General features: G+C 28.6%; 1 protein-coding gene across 3 annotated transcripts; it reads right to left on the bottom strand.

Moving 5' to 3' along the window:
• Positions 1-1,662: 1,662 nt before the first annotated feature.
• On the bottom strand, positions 1,663-17,274 carry LOC107162483 (sodium/hydrogen exchanger 9B2-like). 3 transcript variants are annotated; one of them, XM_089220493.1, is made up of 9 exons: positions 17,042-17,274; positions 11,874-12,050; positions 8,144-8,575; positions 7,217-7,402; positions 5,835-6,010; positions 5,367-5,524; positions 4,442-4,828; positions 3,944-4,045; positions 1,663-3,088 (listed from the first exon to the last, which is right to left on the bottom strand). In XM_089220493.1, exons 3-9 carry the CDS (start codon positions 8,566-8,568, stop codon positions 2,915-2,917), a joined length of 1,608 nt encoding a protein of 535 aa, XP_089076619.1. In that variant the 5' UTR covers positions 8,569-8,575; positions 11,874-12,050; positions 17,042-17,274; the 3' UTR covers positions 1,663-2,914. The 3 variants fall into 3 exon arrangements, with proteins under 3 accessions (XP_089076619.1, XP_089076620.1, XP_015364906.1); XM_089220494.1 differs by having other exon boundaries at positions 11,929-12,050; XM_015509420.2 differs by lacking the exon at positions 11,874-12,050 and having other exon boundaries at positions 17,042-17,273.
• Between the last annotated feature and the right edge of the window lie 355 nt (positions 17,275-17,629).

Below are 17,629 nucleotides of genomic sequence, written 5' to 3'. Positions count from 1 at the left end.
AATTAAATAAAATCATTGTACAAGAAAAAAAATTCTGATCGAAGACGGAATATTATACTCATTAATTTCACCAAGTATATTCAATAATATTATTGTGATTAAAGAAATTTATTTTGTTATTTTAAGCATTAAGACTACAATAAGTTAAATTCAATTACGCCAGAAAATTTACTATTTAATTGTGTGTATACGATATAAAAATGTACTCTAAAAGTTTCAAGTAACCACAAATAATATTTTTAAATTATAACCAAATAATTAAAATAGTTTTTCGTTATTTAAATATGTAATTTTGTCAAAATTTGAATTTTAAATACTTATAAAAAGTTTTTTATCCAACGAAAAAAAAATTACTAACATTTATAGAAAAAAACTAAAAATATTGAAAATGTCAATAAATTACTCAAAATGAGTGGAAATATATTTGAAAATTTTACTATATACAGGAAATGATACAATAAATATTTGGAAAAATCAAAGTATCTATAGCAAATAAATTTTGAAATACAACAAAATAAGAAAATCGCTCCTTAAGAATTTGTTTATTTACGGGTTATATTTATGAATATCAAATGTATAATTTCAAACGTTCATAAAAACTTAATCTGATTTTCCAGTAAAATTATTTATTTTTAGAAAAACTTTTTATACGATCTTGTATTAAGTTTTCAAATTTAGATATATATTATAAAACATTACTTATACATTTTTAACTAATAATAATTAGTGAATTTTGGTGATTTGGACGAATTTCGTAAAAATTTTAAATTCAGACGCTTATAAAAAATCAACATCAATTTAGGCTCAACTTTTAGATTCTGAGCGGAGTAAGGAATGTATTGATTTTACCATGATGTGTGTGTGTGTTTTTTTTTGTGTCATCACGTTTTGGGGCAGTAAATGTTTTGACTTCAGTACCTCATTCGATCAGAAAGTAAATCTAGTTGGAGTTATGGTGGGTCAAAAATATTTTTCTAAATAATTCGGATAAACAAACTAAAAATTAAGGAAAAAATGGGAATTTTTAACCACAATCAATTTTCGACAAAATCGATTTTGGTGTAACTTTAAAATAAATGACTATCGACAAATGAAATTTTCACCGAGGGTTTATATGAATATATTCTATCCACCATGCAATTTCAATTTAAGTTGAGTTGTTTACATACATTTTAATTTTTCAACTTTTTTAGTTTTTTTAAAATTAATATTAATAATAATTTATTTGTTGGGTAGAAAAGCTTGAAAATTTAATACAAGGCTCGTAACGTAAAATTACAATAGCAGTTGAAAAATAAATAAAAAAATTTACTGTCACAATTTTTTTATAAGCATTCAAAGTTTGAATTTTGACAAAATACGTAAAAATCACAAAAATTCGCTATTATTTTAAGTTTGAAATTCATAAAAATTTTCTTTTTAAACCTAAGATTTGAAAATGTTTAATAATCTATAATACATCCTAGACAGATAAACCGTTTCCACTCAGAATCGTTTTTCGTATACAATGATATAATATCATTGGATTCAAATGTAATTTCATCCATTACAGTAACCCACTTGTAACCTACTGTACAGCAGAGTGACATACACGACATACCCGCTTTTTTTAAATTAATTATACCTATATACCTAGTTTCTTTTGTTCAGAACTAGATAAAGTGATCTTAATATTGAACTTTTCGTTCGTTTATTTGTTTATAAATTCATAAATTTATACACCTCGTAAAATCTTATCATTAAGGTCACAATAATAATTTTTATGCTATATTTTATATTGTTATATTACATTGATACATTATTTTATATTGAGGGGTTTCTCTGTGGTTTAAGGGGTAGCAATAGGCAATTTCTAATTTCGTTAGAACATCATACATCCGTAGAGTTTTGTGATAATATTATATCACTCAAAATGTGAGAACAAAATAATTTTATATCAGATGTGATTGATTGAAAGAAAAACAAAAAGATCATAGCGAACATGCTATGTTAATATAAATACATTTGTAGCCAATCACAGATTAATTTTTGACGTGATTAAAATAAAAACAATATACATTTATTTATAAAATATTATAGTAATTTTCCGTTGCTGTTGTTCCAAGTATGCCTAAAATAAACACTAATTACACCAACAAAATCTTAAAATAAGGGATGTTTTGACATTAAAAAATATATTATATTATTATTTTACAACCAAATTTTAATCATTTTAAGTCATTAATGTATGGTTGTTTAGTACTGTTATTAGTTATAATTTATTCTACAATATTTAAAGTATATATATAAAAAAATTTAAACTATTAGTATTTAATATTATCTTAAAATACTTCTATATTACATTATTATGTAATTATGAATATAATATGTTTGCTTAATTTAAAAATGAAGTTTAAAAGAGATTATCAGAAAATTCATATTTCATATTATAAATATTTATAAATGAAAAATAAAATAGAATACTTCTTAGTTGTTATACAACTTAAACTTAGTTTCTGTAATTAATATTTAATACGCAGATCTATGATTTTTTTTTAGTTTTGGCACTATATGAAAATAAATTAAAAAATATTTATTATTTGCTTCAAAAAGTTGAATATTTAAAAATAGTTTAATAACTCTGATCATATTGATCTTAAATTGGATGTATATATTTAATGTTGTATCGTTGTATGTTAATTGAGTATTCTGCCATACAATTTAATAGCTGTTTTACGCGATATAAATTGAAACAAATAAATTAAACTTATGAGTTTAATAAGATGCTGTAGTTAAACTGTTATGGAAAATAGTCTTGCTTTACAACAACATTTATATGAATAAAAATTGTATTATTAAATATTGTATAATTATGGAATACGTTGTGGTACTATTTAAAAGATTTTTAATGCAATGGTTTAAACATTTATTATAGTTAACTGTTTCTGGGTAACAATTTGGGACCAAATAACTGTATGCCAAATGCACCTACTGGTGCCGTCAATAAAATGGATATTACAGCAATTGTTACCAATCTAGTTGCACATTCAACATCTTCTTCTGTACCCAAATTCCTTGCGATGTCTAAAGCCACCGGTGCCAAAGCAGCCTATAACAAAAAACATAATCAACAACCATATTTTTCATATATAGAAAAGAAAAATAATTAAAACCAATGCAAATCTGGGGACTGGGATCCATTATATGTCCAATCATCGGCTGTTTTAGTGCTTCTAGAAATGTTTAGTTCACTATGGTTATATACCTACTACAAATTATTGTTATCCAAAAAACACAAAAATGTCAGTACGTCAGAGACCGATAATGATTATATGGAATATTCAACGTATGTTTAAGCTATTTTCCAAGTGATACTAAAAATATAGGTTTATATCGACGCCCTTGGTAATTTGGAAGATAAATATTACTAGTTATATTTATAATATTCAATATTTTGGATAGCTTTGAATGATAAGAAAGGATTCTAAAACCATGTGTTTATAAATCACTTAATTTTTAAATCAAATATCCTAATAATTACTGTAATTGAATAGATTAGTGGTGCAACTAGAAAATCATTTCAGCGGAAGGAGGGTTTAACCCCCCCCCCCCCCCCCCGTTGCACCACTCACCTTATTTATACCTATTTTATTTGAAGGCCCCTTGTGTTAATACTTGACACCTTTTCATAAACGTTTTAAACTTGTATACGAATAGATAAAAGTATAGTCAATTCCCTTCGATTAATAGAATGTTTATTACAAGTAATTCAAAAAATAATATTGATTAATTCTATCATGATTCATGTTGTTAATTTACATAATTTTATTTTAGTGTGTAATTAGATATTTGGATTTCCATACAATAACTCTATTGATCATCGAACAAAATATATATTCTGTGCACATTTTAGGGTAAATATTATAATATAATAATAAAAATAATGTATTTTGATTTACGTTACCTGTACTGTAGCTTTTGGAAGCCACGCGATATTAACAAATAGTATTTCCTTACGACTGAATCCTGAACCGACCACTGAACACGTAGTGACAATTAGACGAATCTAAAAACGATAATACATACTATTATTATACTTAAATAAAATATAATATTGAAGTATATTTTAAATTATTGGAAGAATTATAAATGTAAGTTTTTATAAATAGGTATTACGTGATATTATTTTTTAAGCAATTATATGATACAATAAAGATCGTATTATTAAAAATATATGGTTTTTATGTTAAGGGGCACTATTCAATTTTCATGGACTTCAGTAAATTTAAAAAAACAAAATAATATTATTATTTTTCCGTTCATTTAAATTGTTTATTATTTTTTTTTTTGTGGATGTATAGGTCTATATCATGTAAATGTAGTTGTTTTACCAGATTTTATTTTTTTTAAACACATTTTTTTTTATACATTTTTCAATATTCTATGCACACACTTCACATACCATGAGTCCAAACGCGAGTACGATCAGTCCGAGGAAGATCATGTCACCACGTTTCAGCAGTTCAAACTTTAGATCGGTGCCTATAAATGCAAACAGCACAGGCTGTAGACCTGTCCAAGCGTATTCGAACACCTGCACTACTGAAAGTTCATCGTCTTCTCCTTTCTCCTCGCCATTTCCTCGGTCCACTCCGTCGACCGAGACCGGTGGGTTGTTTCGTTTATGCTCCGCTGATCGCTTCCTCCAACCGGTGCCTGCTACAAATGCTGATATGATACATGCCAATGGCCCTGCTCCTGGATATCCACACCACTGACTTCCAGTCACTGCCAAGAACCCGCCCGCGCCCAATAGAAATGACCTTTTGGCAGTAACGGCATTTTCTATCTATATGTTTTCGGTAGTAAAAACACAGGTTAAGTTTAGGTAAATGTTTATATTGAATCGGTACAAATAGGAGTGTACTTGGAAACGATGGAGGGATGATTGAGATATTAAAATTATTGCTCATAATAAAATATTTAATATGTGTAATTATCATGATGGCTAAAGCAAAATTGTTAAAACATTATTACGCGTGTGTGAATTCGGTCCCTTCTTCGCCATGACTAAAATTCTGTTATAGTCCATCAATTGTAAGTGCCTATACCTAATTGTAAGTTAATCCTCACAATAGGGTTGAATTAACCCCCAACTTCTATAAATTAGTTCCAACAGTCTTTAGGTTAAGACTTAAAAGTCCTTACAAATTCGGAGAATGGACTAATTTAAACTGATTATCTGGTGGGAGAGGGAAACTTCTCACACATACCTAAAATTATAAGTTTTTTTAATAACAGTTTTAATAAAGATATTATCTTGTCGATTTTTTGTATGAAATTGCAATTGGTGAAGTCAAAAAATGATTTCATAATAACAAATTTACTTCTGATTTTTTGGCATTTTGAACGTTTTCTCGTTTATTGTATATTATAGCCCATGGCGATGGAGGCACAAAAATCAAAACGCAACCCCATACAAGTCCAACCACTGTTCCAATCGCCACGTCAATTGGCCCTTGAATTATCTTACTGGTCAAGCTACCTATTAATCATACAATAATAAGTTGAATTATAGTAAAAATTATATTATTTTCATTTTTTTCTATTACGAAACTTTAAAAAAATGTATGTATAAGTGCTATCAATACTAATTAACTACCTACTAAAAATTAAATACCTAATCTTACAAAATAAATTTAGTTAATGAACACAAAGATACAAAAAAACATTATATTTAAAAATAAATATGTACACCAAGGCTCTAATTTAGTTCATCGATAATGAAATATTATTAAGTGATGAATGTGTTTAGCATTGTAAAAAAAATATTATTTATATTAGGGTATACATACCGTTTGAGAATAGGACACCTAATAAGATACCAAAAGCGCTGATGGATACAGCGTCGTCCAGACTTGACGCAGCAATCAAGAGCGTGTTAATACCTTTTACTTCGCCGTACCCTATGCGTTTTAACCGGAACAGACTTGGAACTAATACGGCCGGACTAACAGCTGATAAGGTAAACCTTAAAATAGAAAATATAAAAATTAAAATATTTTATGCGAAAATAAAAAACAAAAATTAAATTATTTCAGTAACACATTTTAGATGACTTGAATAACCAAACGTTTTATTCAGTGCCCACCTTTCTAAATTTGAAATCAAAAACAAAATGTATTTTGTTTTAATATTTAACTGACACGAGCGTTGACTTGCCTTATACGAAGTAAAATTGCATACGTTAATTAAGTATACGAGGATCTAATAGTTAAATAATTTTTTCTAATAGAAAATAAAAATTTAATAAGATAATATTATTCTGCGACACTTTAAAAATGTAAGGAGAAGAGAAAAAAATCTGAACAATTGAAATGTTTGAAATTAAAAGCTTCATACATTCTCAAACTAAGGCTACTGGTTGGCAAAACGCATAAGACAATTAATAAGAGTGAAAATTTAAGAAAATCGGATGATGATAATGATGGTGGGAACGAAATAAATCTATATTTTTTGTGATTTGGATGACAACTCAGAAGTTTATAGTCTTATATGACAAATTATTTTATTTTATAAACTTTATTGATAAAGCAATCATTATCGAAAAAGGGTGTTTCAAATGTCATCCTCTAATAATTTAAATTAATTATTATCTGAAATTCGACCGAATTGCGTGTCTATTATATACTCATTCCTCACAAGTAGCATATCATAAAAATCATAATACGCATAATGGTGCGTTATAGAATTGCCCGTCATAACTTAATAGCTTTAAAAAAAACATCAAACTATACGTAACTAAAGTCAGAAACAAACTAACTACAATTAACTTGCCTGCACCTCTCATTACGCTCATCGCACAATTTGGTATTGATTACAGGGAACTATATTATATTATATTATAGAATATTTTTTTTTCATTCAATTATTTTATTATATTTTATTATATTTTATAAATTAATTTATCCATTTACTTTTGATGTTTTATCTTGTTTTTACTCTTTTCTACTGTTTTGTTTAATACTATAATTTTATTACGATCAGTGTATGAATGTTTTTTAGGCCAATACTCAAACATTATTTCCACTTTTACCTCATTTGTGGATTTTGTTTTTACACAATTATGTTAATCTAATAAACAAAAAAATAAAAGCGTTATATTTTCTCTTGATTCGATTTAATACTCGTACAATTGTTATTATTATAATTATATTTTAATGAACTTGGTACTTACCCGAGCGTCAGGCCCCAAACCAACGAGAAATTGGGTAAAATAAAATGTGCAGCAACGCCCGCGGCCACGGCTTCGGCCACACACGGCAACACCGTGAGTCTGGCCACGACACCGCTGAGCCGTCGCAACTGGCCGGCGTTCAATTCCAGGCCACCTTTGATCAATATGACAGTGAGCGCAGCTTCTCTGCATAATACCAAATAGTCGCAACTATAGTTTTATTCATAGTAACTATATTTAGAAATAGAAAATCCCTCCCTCAAAGCTCTCTGAGATGTACAATATATATCATTTAAATTCATTCAGTTTTACGAGATCTCTAGAAAATAAGTTGTACTGTGTGCACCCACTCATTATTTAAGGATAGATATTTATATGATACTAGCTATACAACACAGATTTTCTCCGAAAAAAAAAATAAGCAAATACGGTACTGCAGTAAAGCCACAGAAAATTGTCGTCGCTGTATAACTTCACATTGTGAGCCAATTTAAATCGGATACAGACATATATAACATATTTTGTAATAGTTTTGAACATGATATTAACTAGGTATTAGTTACTAAAGCATTGCAAACTTACTTTCGTTTTTATACAATCCGATTATATAAAAGTCACTTTTATTTCTATAACCTGCAATAACCTTACCCATATAGGTACGTATATATTTGTAAACATTCGGTTTTCGCGAGTCAAAATTAAATTCCTGATACGTCTCAACAACCTAAGGGAATTGAAATAATGAGTAAATATAGATTTATGACAGAAACAAGGACGTGAGATTTTTGGCTCATTAGGTGCCATCGATATAAATTTCGGATTTAAATTTTTAATAGTATACGATGCAAAGCGGTATCTCCCTGGAAATTTTAAAATCCTATTTATAGAATATACGCGGAGTTTGTCATTCGTCGAGAGGCAGCTCACCTCATTGTGGACACCAAATGGAAACACCAACCGGTGACGTTGTATAGACCGGAATTTTGGAGAGCGATGCCGGCCAACATCATGCCAAGTAGTGGAGGCAAACCACCCACCTTGGTGATGAGCCACCCGGCCACTGTTCCGGTCACGTACAACACGAATATGGACGCCAGGCTGCCGCCGGGCATGGCCATCAGCTCCGGCGATACGTTCACGTACAAAAGCGTCCATGCAATGGCCACGGCCAGTATAGCGGCCGCGAGGTTAGCTGCCGTGGCCAGCAGCCGGTTATCGCAACGGCTCGCGAGTGCCGCAGCGTCGCTGCCACTGACGCCTGCTGCACCACAACTGTCCGTGAATTGCACTCGGGTGTCGTCCTGATTGTGTTGCAGTTCCGAGCCGTTCTTTTCACCGTTCCTGTCACCCATCGTGATCCTGTCGACCATAAGTTGTCCAAAGTCATTAATGTATTATGTATAATAGCCAATAGGGAATGGAACATTTGGACGTGACCGCTTGGACTTGACCGTTTTGGCGTGAGATATTTGGACGTACAACATAGACGTAAAAAACAACTATAGATAGCCAACTGTGAATTACATTCCCATAAAAACGTTGAAGTCGGGCCGCCATATGCCAACAGGGCAATGTTTACATAAAAACTCAATAGATAAGATACCTATATTGATAAGTGATAGTAAATAATAATTCAAATAATGAAAAAACGAATTTCTTTTCATATTCCATAGTCAAAATGTCAACTACAAATTAAATTACATAAAGTAGTAATAAGTACATAATATACTACAGTACAAATATTTATATTAATTTTGTTATCATTAATAAATATTCTTATCAATCATGCGATTTTGTAAACATTGCCCTGTTGGCATATGGCGGCTGACTTCAAGATTATCCCGTAGTCGGCTATCTAGTTTTTTTATATGTCTATGACGTACAACCATTTTGGAGTGAGATGCAAATGGCGCGGCTTGTCGTATAAAAGAGCGAGCAGTGGAAACGATGGAACCTATTTCAACTGTAATTAATGAATGTGTGATAGATTTATCTCAAGCAGCCAAGGTATGTTCAATTGTTATTATTAAAAAAATCTTGAATAAAGCTAGAAGATAACTAGAAGTAGAAACTAGAAGAAAAATTTAAAATTAACTATTTTATGACAAAAATACGTAAAAAAACTTTAAAACTGGATTAAACTTTTCAAGTCTGTACACGGAAAAAAAATTATTCAAAATTATTATTATTATGAATTATTATAACGTTATTTGTGCATAAGTAATATTATGAGTTTCAACAAAAATATCGTTCAAAATTTCTAATAACTCAACAACTTAGTACAAAACAAATTGTTGTCACGGACGCAACAAACATTTTTTGTTATAACTATCATATTCTAGTTACTATTACTAAATATTTTTTCCGTGTAGACCCATTTTACCCCCATTATTCGAACACATTTTTATACTGACATTTCAAATTATTTCAAACATGTTTTAAAATCAACAATAATATTTCATTATTAGGGAATAATTCAATCAAGCCAGACATTAAAGAAAACTGTCAGAAGACAACGAAAAATAATACAAGCTATTCCAGACGCTCCTTAAGATCTGATTTCATTGCAGATTCCCGAATCCTATAAAATATTTTCACCATCTAAAGATATAGAAGAACAATTTTTATTGGCTGATAGTGGTCCAGGGAATGGACACAATTTTAATTTTTAAAATGCAAAAAAGCTTAGATGTTTTATTTCACTCAAAAACATGGTTTGATGATGGAACATTTAGGACGGCACCTCTCCTTTTTACACAATTTTATGTGATTTTTGCTGAACAATTTGGCGGTGTACATCCCATTATTTTTGCGTTATTACCAGATAAATAATCTAAAACGTATAAAAAATTATTTGATATGTTACTTAAATTGAAACCGGGTTTAGATCTTGTTTCAATATCGTTACAGTGGCGTAATTAGGAATTTGTCTTAGGGGGGGGGATAAACATTTTTTTCCACACAAAATACTTAGATTTACAAGTACAATATCTGGGAAAACTATTTCATCAAAAATTCTTTAACTAATATATATGTACACAAAATGTATTAATAAATGTGCTTTAAAATTCTACACAATTTAGTACCTATACAATATTATAATAATTTCTTCAAAATGTAAATTTTGAATATATTAGAATTAAAATTTACTTTTAGATTAAATAATAATTTATAGATTTCTTGATATTAATTATATTTAATATATTTCGTCGTGATGTCAGCACGATAAAACATATAATTCCATAAGCTTCAAATTAATATATAAATATACACATTATATAGGCTCTGGGGGGGATATATCCCCCTCATCCTCCCTTAATTACGCCCCTGTATCGTTAGGTTTCGAATTAGTCATAATTAATTTGGTACAAAAATATTTTTAAAATGCTCAAATATTTTTGGTTGTTTTTTTCACTTGACTAAAAATTTTAGAAAAAACATGGGTGAACTTCATTTGCTTTAAAAATATGCCAACGATTCAGAATTTAGTATAGCAACTAAAATGATTATTTCACAAGAATTAGTGTGTATAAATGATCTTGATAATGAAATATATGTACTTTCAAATTATTTACCTGAGGAACTACACTCAATGTTGGAATGGTTCGAAGATAATTATATCAGTAGAATGAATCGTAATAATCGAAATCTAAGAAAACCTCGATTTGCACATCAAACGTGGAATTTATATCAACGTGATTTAAATTATCAGAACAAAACAATTAATAATCATGCAGAGACAGCGAATCGTAGGCTGAATATTGAAATGGGATGTGATCACCCTACGTTATGGTTATTTATAATAAATTTGAAAAAAATTCAAGCCTGTCGGGATATATATTACAACCAGCTTGAAGCAGGGAGAAATTCCACCAAAAAAATAAAATAATATTGTGATACGGATAATATGCTGTTAAAAATAGTTCAAGATTATAAATTATAATAACCGAGATATTTTATCATATTTAAAAGGTATTTCTTTAAATATATCTTTAAAGTAAATAATAATATATTTCTATGTTCAGTAAAAATTTAAAAAAATTTTATTCAGTGTAACGTAATTTTTTTATTTATATTTTAAACATAATTTTAGACAAAGAATTTTTTTTGGTAATTTTAATAAATATATTTATAAGTGTAATTTTTTCACGCCAAAACAGTCATACGTCCAAAATTCTCACACCAAAAAGGCCATATGTCCAAACGGTCACGTCCAAATGTCTTAGACCCTGTATAATATCATTCTCGCGTGATGAAAGATTAAAATTTATAAATTTAAAATATTTTAATGTCTGAAAAAATCAAATACAAATCCATACAGAGTTCTTTTAATCTAGTAATAATGGAACTTTTTTTTAAGTTCAGACTAAGTCCTTACTCATTTTGTCATGGTTGAAAAGAAAATAATAATACTTTGATTCAAAATTATTTTTAAATAAACTATTATCTTTCTTTGTATTAAAACTCAAACAACTTATTATAAACGTTTCAAAATACGGAGACTAAAATAATATAATAAAATGTTAACATATTATATGAAATATAATTTATTATTAATTTGGATATTTTTCATTTAGCCAACGTTTTACAAATATTTTTCTTTTATCTCTACGACTTTACTGGATATAATATTCTTATTTTTATATTTATTTCATACTTTTTTCAGTTATATCACATTTGTGTAAGTGTATTTCAAAATGTTTGGCCCATACTTAATCCTTGTTCAAACGTGTCTTCAAATGTATTATGATAAACTTTCTTGCGTATTTTGAAGTAGATTTAGTTATGTCTTGTACACTTGTTTGAAGTACACAAATATCCCATTTTAAGTTCCCTTAAAATAATCAAATTTTTTTTTTAAATTTCTTTTGAACCATTTTTTTTTTTATTGGACTACAATAATATTATGTTTGCTATACACGAACTGAAACATATATTAAAATATTATGGTGCCTCAAGGGAAAATGATTCTCATAGATTAAAAATACAATATGTTATGATACATCGCGTATAATTTTTAGAGTAAATTATAAATAAGTATGATTTTTGGTTTTGAATTTAAGTTTTTTGAGCGACATAAAAAGTTTAGTAAGCCGTACGTTGAGTATGGCTATTATAGCCGGACAAAATGCGTCCTACGTGCACACTCATATATTTCTTATAATGCTATTATTATTACTTGTTTGAATTTTTTGTGTTTTTGAGCGGAACGTTTCAGAAATAAAAACGATATTATAAAACCCTTGAACTGTGATAAAACGAGTTTAAAAAAGTTGACTAAATAAACTTTTAAAAGTTTTATCCTCAAGGAAACTATCAAGAAAAAAAACAGGTATAAATATTTAAGTAAAACGTTTTTATGTATTTAGATTGGAATTAATTCAAGTTTTTAACAGGTAAATTCGGCTTTTATTTCTTAAAAAAACAAACGAGAAAATAAAAGCAGCTTTAACTATAAATATCGCTTTTCACCATCTATAGCTATTGATACTGGAAAACATTTTTTATTTTTTAACTTATTTCAAAAATATAATATGGTTTATGGTAGTTTGAATTTAACTTGGTGTGTATAAACAATAACTATTATACTATATATTATATTATATGCGGATTTTTTTTTTTGTACTCGAAATAAAATACAAAATTAGAACGATAAGATCTATTTGCCGAATAAACAACTACAAAAACATAATATTGATTCAGATTCAAAGGTGACAATAGCAATATGTTGAGATCATAATGATATACTTAAACATTTATAACCTATACCTACCGTTTGATGCATATAATAATATTATATAATACATATGAATCGCGGAATTATACGTATTGCTTGAAATTATATTATTATTCATACGGTTTTGAATGAAAAATGTACTGCATATTATCTTTGTGGCTATATTACGTTATATGCTATTCTATAATGTCGTGCAATATGCAACAGCCCGGAGTTTTAGTACAATTTCAGTTTGTTGTTGATGATCCGATTCAAAACACTCGCCCGTAACTGGTTTGTAGATGAGAAAATTCGTGAGGAAAACAACACACACCAAAAATAAAAAAAATTGAAAACTTTTTTTACGGGTGTACGTATTATTGTTGCGTGTTGTATATTGAACAGAGTGTATAATATAGTCGTAGTGAGGCGCAGATAGGGTGAAAAAAAATCCTATTAAGTGGAAAGTCATTGCTGCGTGTAGCGTGTAGAATACATGCAAAAACAAAACGGTGAATAAAAAGCTAACGATTTGGCCGCACCGACTTCTGTACGACAAGAAGCTCTTCTCCTCGATTGTATATACACGCCGTCGAGTAATCACTAATTTACATAAGTTTAACGTACAATCGTGTTCTACCCCTCCTGCGGGCCCACTCGGCCCACGCATCCCTTATTTCGTTCGGTCCGGGAGACCCCGTGCAAAATATATCCCGCGAACAAGTCATCACCTTCTTACGATCATTCGGGGAGGTTTTCTTTTCTCGTCCCGTACAACTGCTATTGCATACCTAATGACATTATACGGCCGACGAAATTGGGGGGGAGGCAACGTGTGCGGGTGTAAGGCAAGGGTGGCGTGCTCAGCGAGTATTATGTTTATATATATACCTATAGTCCTGTGCAAAATCCACTCCAGTCTGAAAACAAACGACTCGAAAAAAAACCTCCGAACGAACTAAGTACACACACACATACACACACACATATAAATAAACGAGCGAAATAAAAGAATAACGAAATAGACAAAACGCTAACAGAATCACGATTGGATCGAAGCTCTCTTTCTGTTTTTCGATTTTTATACGTGCATAATATGTGTACGGGCTTATACGTTTATCTTTTTCTCTCTGTTGCACACACACGTTTGTTTCACGCAGTTTTTTCTAGTATTTTCGTATTTTTTTTCTATTATAATTTTTTTTTATATCAACCTTTTCGACGAACAGAAACAATTACACGTTTATTCCTTTCTTCCTCCGAGCGTTTCTAAAGCAATCGACCATTACGCAACACACGCGCACACCAGCGATTTAACAATTTAACTCCTCGACGACACTCGTCAATTCATACTCGTATATATATATATAATGTATCTTTCCGACGAATGTAAAACGATTTTCGCATTCTGTACGCCGGGCTTTTGTTTTCCAAGACCCTGTGGGCTGATATACGATATACACACAATAATATATTACCGCGAGTTTGGCCGGTTGTAAACGTTAAGTGCGAAATGATTTGAATTACATCGGGACATATTAATTTTTTTTATTTCCATGTATATTGCTATTATAATACACTTTTTTCCATATCATTATCGACTCGAGCATAAACCAGCCATAGTATATTCATCCCGACATCCCGTCATTACGCTTAAAAGTATATACTCTTGTATACAGTAAGTATTTTATGTTATAATATAACATGCGTACAATTCACTTCCTGTTTCATATATTAGTATTGGTTTTGAAAATTAAATTCGCTTCGAAACCTGTAGTGACATTTGTCGCTTAAAAAGTCACGTTATAAATCTCCAGATCTACATATTATGGCTTTCCAAACTTTTCAAATTATAATGCAAAAATTATATAACATATATACAAATTTAAAACATATAATAATATAATACTTTGTTTTCCATTTAGAATCGTTTTAAAATTTATTTCATACGAATAAAGAACTTTTTGAAATATATGATTTGGAATTATTTATTATGAAATCTGCATCGCGTGTTTTTTATTTTTGAACTATTTTGAAAACATTTTGTAGAGAAAAATTAAAACGAATATTACATTTAAAAATATTATATTAATCTTAAAATTGTATAGTAAAATCGATGGTAGTTATCTGTATTAAAAAAAAAAGAAAATATCAACTGGAAATAATATTTTTAAAGCATATTTTCACACATTTTCTATTCAATGTTATTTAATGACTTAATATAGTTGATAATTATTTGAAAACGCGTACAATCATATTCATTAAAACAATACCTACTTGAATAATGAGAATGCTGTTTATAATATCTTCAAACAATAGTAATATGTTTAAGACTTCTAAGATATGTTCAAAATTAATAACAAAACGTTTATTTATAATAATAATATGTTTATAAATGGATTATAGATGGTTCAACAAGATTCCATGATAAAATATATACTTAGTAATAAAGATTTTATACTGAATCGTTAAACACACACATTACGTCGTATTATAAATGTATATAAAGAATATTGTAATCTCTGTCAGTCTTCAACGAGCAACAAAAACGAGTTTTTATTTTATAGTGACCTTACTTCAGTAAGTATTGGTCTGCTACGTAGCTGTTGTAGCAGTACTATGTAGAGTGTTCGGATTGAATTTAGACAACTGTATAGACATGAAAAAAATTGAATATCATCCAAAAAAGATGTGTACAAAAAGCTTGCAGTGATTTTAAATATAATAATAATGTTAATAAGAAAGGTTATTTTGGCTAAAGTAATGGTTTGCACGTACATTATTTCGTACCAAAATTATTTGTTTATATAATTATATATTATACTTACATTTTGTCGAACAGCTTGAACATTATTTTAAAACAGTTATGTTTTCATACAGGTAAAAGTATAATGTACCTATTTTTCAATTTTAAAAGTAGATAAATGTGTGTAGGAATGTATAATAATAATAAATTAATGTATATTTAAAATAAATCTAAATAATTATAATACATTATATGAAGTAATTATAGTCAAATTCACAAATTAAATAAAACCAAAATTTGAGACAGGAGATGTTTGGATAATTTGTTCATAATAAATTCCTAAATATGTTATTATTTTTATAAACTCTACATAGTTAATAGATTAGTAAAATAAATAAATTTTTTCTTAAAATTATTATATAATACATTAAATAACCTAGGTATTGAAGTTAGCGATATTAGGTAAGTAAATTTATATTCGAGATGAATTCTCGATAAAAAATGTTAAGCTATTTGGCAAAAAAAACAAACTATTTTTTATCTTAAATTTATTACCTATAAACGGGCAATATAGTCGTGTGCTTCTAAAAAAAAAATTTATGTCATTTTTTAAGGAGTTTATGCGTTTTTCTTTTTAGAGCATTTTAATTTATTTATTTATTCAATATTTAAATTTATACTATCTGTTAAAAAATTTCAAATCTATACATGTAAAATCTTAACAAACAAACATTTTGCATTAAATTTCTAAGCAATAATAGCTATTCAATTGATTACAATTCTGGTGTACCTTAAAAATTTACAATTTACGCTTATTATTAATTAATGGATATTTTAGATTTAAATAAACAAACAACAAACATTATTACAACCAATACCTATACCTATTATCTATAGTTTAAATGTATATTCGGTTAAACTACACACTTTGTGTATTAAAATAAGAATAAAAATAAATACTGAAATTTTACAACTGAACTCTTATTTGAATCCACTTTTCTAATTTGCTATCATGTATACACTCAAGCACATATATTAACACAATAACCAATATTATAAAAATATAATTATTAAAGTTAAATATTTACTGTACGAAAAATCAATAATTTAGTGCGGTGAATTCGGTCAGACTAAATTATATCTATTTATTGGTTATCTGATCGATGTACAATGTAACAGAAAATACATCCAATTTATTTTTATGTATTTTAGTATACTTCTGAGTATAAATGGAACCTACCTTAATATCATTATCAATATTGTCTGTGTACACGAAGACAATTACTTCAGTACGTACATAATATTATTATATACGATGTATGTTTTATACAGTATTAAATGGATGTTGAATAGATTTACTTACCCAGAAAATAACGATATTTTTTGTAATCGACCTTCGGATTTATTTATTTTTTAGTTTTAACTGAAAAGTTACAATTCGTGTTAGCTCAAAAATGCAATATAACTGCAGGCACTACGTTAAAAATACGCATTTGAACCACACTTATTACGACTGGAATGAATACGCGATTGAATTGCAGTGTAGCGGATCATGTTGCCGATGGGATAAGCTAACGCAGACTAACGAGTATTGATGTCCAAAAAGAATGAGTTATGTTTTGTTTTACATATTATCACGTGGTTGACCCTACCACACTACAGGTTAGATATATTATATGATACGATTAAATCATCGGAGTTTGCGAATACATTAATTACTTTTATTTTGAAATATTTACATGTTTGCACGAATAATAGATCAACGTGTTTTGGAATAGAATTTTGTGAACCAATCCCAAAAATAGACGGTGTAATAACATAGTACAATATCGTGTGTCATAATAATATTGTATTCCAACTTCCAACCGTGAGCGGAACCCGGAGATTACTGGTTTTAGTGGTTTTACATTAGTCGTGCATGCATATATGCATAATATTATGTATGTATTAT

This window comes from Diuraphis noxia, unplaced genomic scaffold (genome assembly GCF_037042655.1).
Source record: "Diuraphis noxia isolate RWA-SAM2 unplaced genomic scaffold, SU_Dnox_SAM2 contig0002, whole genome shotgun sequence".
NCBI lineage: Eukaryota > Metazoa > Arthropoda > Insecta > Hemiptera > Aphididae > Diuraphis > Diuraphis noxia.
The sequence above is the reverse complement of the archived record's forward strand: the minus strand, read 5'-3'. Positions and strand labels throughout refer to the sequence as shown.

Bases quoted from the DNA above. Each gene is read 5' to 3' on its own strand.
- LOC107162483 (XM_089220493.1), bottom strand. From the start codon at position 8,568: ATGGGTGACAGGAACGGTGAAAAGAACGGCTCGGAACTGCAACACAAT. The intron at 7,403-8,143 runs GTGAGCTGCCTC...GGTATTATGCAG, and splicing joins CATTTGGTGTCCACAATGAG to AGAAGCTGCGCTCACTGTCA. The intron at 4,046-4,441 runs GTATGTGAAGTG...TATCGTTTTTAG, and splicing joins TACTCGCGTTTGGACTCATG to ATTCGTCTAATTGTCACTAC.